This window comes from Rhagoletis zephyria, unplaced genomic scaffold (assembly GCF_001687245.7).
Source record: "Rhagoletis zephyria isolate East Lansing unplaced genomic scaffold, Rhagoletis_zephyria_1.1 Rzeph_scaffold_02280, whole genome shotgun sequence".
Taxonomy (NCBI): Eukaryota; Metazoa; Arthropoda; class Insecta; order Diptera; family Tephritidae; genus Rhagoletis; species Rhagoletis zephyria.
In genome coordinates, this window is record NW_016159364.1 from 78,553 (window position 1) to 83,346 (window position 4,794).

At 41.4% G+C, this 4,794-nt stretch overlaps 2 protein-coding genes across 5 annotated transcripts; both read right to left on the reverse strand.

Annotated features, from left to right (window-relative positions):
• Window positions 1-2,068: 2,068 nt before the first annotated feature.
• LOC108366469 (syntaxin-5-like) lies at window positions 2,069-2,857 on the reverse strand. The gene has a single exon (XM_017620888.1). The coding sequence runs from the start codon at window positions 2,855-2,857 to the stop codon at window positions 2,297-2,299; it is 561 nt and encodes a 186-aa protein (XP_017476377.1). The 3' UTR covers window positions 2,069-2,296.
• Window positions 2,858-2,932: 75 nt separating this feature from the next.
• Window positions 2,933-4,260, reverse strand: LOC108366470 (uncharacterized). 4 transcript variants are annotated; one of them, XM_017620893.1, is made up of 4 exons: window positions 4,167-4,260; window positions 3,738-3,843; window positions 3,097-3,314; window positions 2,933-3,032 (listed from the first exon to the last, which is right to left on the reverse strand). In XM_017620893.1, exons 3-4 carry the CDS (start codon window positions 3,295-3,297, stop codon window positions 2,988-2,990), a joined length of 246 nt encoding a protein of 81 aa, XP_017476382.1. In that variant the 5' UTR covers window positions 3,298-3,314; window positions 3,738-3,843; window positions 4,167-4,260; the 3' UTR covers window positions 2,933-2,987. The 4 variants fall into 4 exon arrangements, with proteins under 4 accessions (XP_017476382.1, XP_017476379.1, XP_017476381.1 ...); XM_017620890.1 differs by having other exon boundaries at window positions 3,097-3,459; XM_017620892.1 differs by lacking the exons at window positions 3,738-3,843; window positions 4,167-4,260 and adding an exon at window positions 3,529-3,566 and having other exon boundaries at window positions 3,097-3,459.
• Window positions 4,261-4,794: the final 534 nt, after the last annotated feature.

The following is a 4,794-nucleotide window of genomic DNA, read 5'->3' on the forward strand; positions in this document are numbered from 1 at the left end:
GTACTTTGACTCCTAGATTCTGCCTCTGTGTGCCCGCACAAGCATACGTCCTATTCGATCTGCACTCGCCTGTGGTAACTGTACGAGACGGGTATGGCTGGATAGTCAACGGATACTTCAAGATAATTCATGTGATCAACCTAGCCCGCTATGAAGAAATCGCAAGTCGTCTGGAAGCCGAAGTCACCAGGCTGAATGAAACCAATGATATCACGGATGTCCTTGCCTATCACTTAGAGAAGGTTCAAATCCAACTTAATGAGCTAAAAGGTCCAAAATACAAAAGAAATAAGCGTGCAATCAATTGGATAGGATCGGCTTGGAAATGGATTGCCGGTTCTCCCGACGCGTCCGATTGGGATGAGGTACTTCGATCCCAGGATTCGCTAGTACTAAACAACAACCAACAGTACAGGGTAAATAATGAAATATTTAAGAAAACTCATGAGCTATTGCAGGTGGTCAACGGCATGGTAACCGTCACAAACGGCATCCTGGGGCATAACCACGTTATGAAACTATCAGAAGAAATCCTGCACAAAGTAATGATCTTGAAGGATGATGTCAATGAGTTTGTTCAAGCCTGTCAAATGGCCAAGGCTGGAGTGATTAACAGCAACCTGCTAAACAAAGAGGAAATCAACGAATTGATCAGCGAAATCGAAGTCCTTCCATACGCTAACGTCATCGAAGCCGTCGAATACGGCGAACCATCAATCTACACGAATGGTACCTTGCTACTTTACGTTTTGTCCATGCCAAAAGTGGATCAAACGAGATTCAACAATCTTATCACTCGAGCTATTACAAAAAATGGTCATCGGCTGGATTTAAGGTACAACCAAGTTCTAATCAACAAGAAGCAAACATATGGCGTCAAGGATAAGTGCATTCATCTGACAAGCGCAATGGTATGCAAGCAGGATGCATTGGACCTACTACGCGAAGAAGATTGCCTGCCGCGACTGCATCAAAGGTGGCGAGACCAGTTGCCGCTACGTAAGCTGCAACGACTCAACGTTGAGGTCATCAAAGAGGACACGATCTTATTGGACAACGTCAATGACACGATATGGTCAGGTGAAACCCCCAACTATTTGAACGGCTCCTACATTCTTCAACTGGAAAACGAAACTATTCGAATTGATGATAAAACTTACTGGAGCATGAGCAGCTCAGGCGTTCAAATACTCCCACCTGTGCTATCTACTATAAAGAATAAAAGCCTCGCCGTCAATCTGAATCTTGTCCACGAGATGACTATTGGAAATGTTAAACTTCTGAGATACCTAAAGGACAGGACCAATTGGTTTACAGCTTCGGAAACTCTGGGCTTGTTTTTGCTATTAATTCTCATTTGGATAGTTTGGAGGAAGCTAACAAAAGGGACAGCACTTCCTAAAGTAAGATTGTCCATACTACAGACGGATCCTCAGGCACGAAGAAAGGAAGACACCTGTCCACGCTCGGATCTGCGGGACGCAGATCTTTAGAGGGGGAAGAGTTAACACTCCCCAGAGTTAACTCGCTGCGGCGCTCCCACTGTTGCCCACTACACGTGCCGCTAAGTCAGCACAATTACATTCTCACGGCGCGCGGCAACCTAACACCCAAAGTCAAGGCCATGACTAGTACCAGCGATTAATACGTATGCTACTGCATTACTCCAGACGCATCGTCAGCATAATACTATTTCGCATACTTGTGAAATAGCATCAACCCATATTGCAAGTGTGGGAACTAACGGACGAACTTATTCACAGACAACAATTATGCAACAGGTACGCTGCTGCTGGACATTGGCTATAAAGGGAAGCAGCGGACACAAAGCGGGCAGTCGAGTTCGGGACGGTAACGCTACGGTTTAGATTAAGAATTCTAATTGTAATTGTGTAAATAGAATAAACTGTGTTGGATTCCAAAATTTGTGTTGTAAATTTGTAACTCGTAGTTAGAACTGTTGGGCGCGTTGGCCCAACTAAATTATTTTTTTGACTTATACGGACTTAACGTCTGTAACTTGTATGTATATGAATAGGATATTATATAGNAAAAAGTGAAACTAAGTGAAGTAATTTTATTATTGGCAGAATTAGTGTCTAATCCTACGTGACTGCTTCTAAAAGCTATCGTGTTTCACGTGGCATATAAGACTTAATTTCATTATTACATTAGTGTTTTTTATATGTATGTATATGAATAGGATATTATATATTTATGTATTTAAAAACCCACAACTTTAAGACCGCGCATCTGAACTTGTTAAAATCTTGCCGTGTCACAAACATATTCGTTATTATATAAGGAAAACTACGAAGAATATGACAAATAATATCAGTACTGCGAAGATTTTTATCATCAGTTTGGAAGTACTGTACAATATTTCACCATGCGCCGCTTCTATGTTCAATTCGGCATCTTGTATGTTTGTATCGATACGCTCCACAGTCTCCTCTTGCTCCTTAACCATATGTGCTGATTGTTGAAATATACCGCCTAGCTCGACAATAGTCGATTCAATGCTCTGCATAGGGTCAGCCCGCTGTTGCACGTAACTATCGGAGTCATCATATAATGCAATCTGCTGCTGCGTCTGTATTCCACTACCTCCGACTGCACCCAGCAATGGTGGTGTATAACTTGGGGCCATGTCAATGCTTACGGCCGTATTCTCTTCGCTTAACAGAAAGGAGCCCTGTTTCGCTGTACTCGAGCGAACAGTGCTAGCAGCAATTGGTGACTGCCCGAATTGATCCCGACGCGCTTTTTGTTGTTTGAGATTTTCTATACGCACTTCTAGTATCTGTTTGAAGTCGGTGCCCATGCTGGCTAATTTAGATTGTAACGCATATACCATGATGTAAGTCAATTCTTGAATCTATTGCGGTCGATCATCAAAAAGACTCTTCTTTTATACTCACGCATTGCCAATTTTTTCCAACTTGACATATGCACTTGCTATGTTTTTGCCAATATATTTGTGACCATCATAAATTCCTTTCTTTGGCATACGTCAATTGTTGCACCATAGCCTGTAAGAAATGCGTAAACATAATAATGTAAACGTCTTCAAATGCACTTCTACTTCTAACTTACTTGTAAGTCTCTAATCTGTTGCTCGTACATAAATTGCGTCTGCGTCGAGGACTCTATCCGATTGCGGCCTTGGTTTACATTGGCCTTATCCGACAACTGGCGTATGATAAGCTGCGCCATTTCCAACTCATTTGACTTTTCTTTGAACTGATGTTCAACATCGGGAGCACGTTGCTGCATTACATCTAACAGCCTTTTCATTTCATCCAGATGAGCCGCTTGATGTGGCCAACACCCAAAAGGTTTGTTTACAAAGTGCATTTTTGAGTAGTTGAACAAATGCCAGTGCGCAGCCAGCGGGTCAGTTGCTGGCAACAATTTGCAGGCTTGGGCCAGCGTTTGTTGCGGCTGCCGGAAAAGTAGCTAAATAATGAAAGTAATTATATGTATAGCGGAGTAGGAGGTTTTCCTTTATTTTAAAAGCTTGGTTACTGATTTCACTAATTGACGACGATGCAACGATCACCGTGAAATCGTTCTGCAAATTGTTACCAGCAACTGACCCGCTGGCGGCCCGCTGGTATTTGTTCAATTACTGAAAAAATGCAAATCATTATAATGATTGCAGTGTTTTAACACTTTCAGCGATTTGCATTGCATTTAAGAAGTACACATTCTTTACTTTTAAACAACCAATTTACCATTTAAAATTAAATAATTCCGTAAATCCGTAAATCCGCGATTTATTATGCACTTTGTAAACAAACCTTTCAATTTTGCCCCAGCTGTTCGATTCTTCTTCTTTTTCTTAGGTCGGTGTTATGCAGAAATTTTGTTTGGCAAACTGCGTGCAATTGTTGTTGCAGCAAACTCGGAGAGAGCGAGTTTGGCGACTCTCACAGCAAACTAATTTTGTTTGGTCAAACTGCAGCAAATTCGGTGTTGTCATATACAAAAATTTTAAATTTTGCGCGTTATGTGCATCTGAAATTCTCATTTCGTGTTGGCAATAGCCATGAAAACCATAATGAACGTGCAACCCTGTGCCAAACTCGACATAACCACCTCCGAGCAAACTAAGCAGCCGCCATTTAATTTGGCAAACAAAAGTTTGTCTGCATAACACCGACCTTATTGAATTCGTCTTTGCTCTCTAATTCTGGTATATTTTGACGTCATGGCCAGTTGCTCTCAGCTCGATTGGCGCAATCTTGTATTCTATCATTCTTGAGGAAAATGTATGCTCTTTGTTTGGTACACAAAGTCAGTATTACCGCAGCCGTACTGCGATGAACATGATGTCGGTGGGATATAAATAATTTTCTCGCAACTTTTCATACCCTTCCTCCTGTTTTTAAACTGTTTTTCCCTTTCTCCAGCCCGCGCTCGCACTTTCGCTACTGCGCGGGCAAAAAAGTGCCCATGTCTGCTATAATGGATAAAAAGTAAGTCAATTGAACTGGAAATTGTAAAAAATTGTGAAATATACATATGTATGTATGTGTCTGAATTACAGATCAAAAATTGTAAGCAAAAAAAGGCAACTTGCGCGGTTGATCGAGCTGATGCAGGAGAATGAGAACATAGGCAAAGGAATTTTCGGAAAGAGTAGGGGCGAAATCTCCGATTCTATTCTTTCTCTTTCTTGTGCATATAACTCCGGTTACGCCATCCAAAGTGTTTTTGCGCAGAGCCGACATCAAAGTTTACAAAAAACTGCATAATTTATTAATTAACTAGTGCTCGGAAATTTGAAAT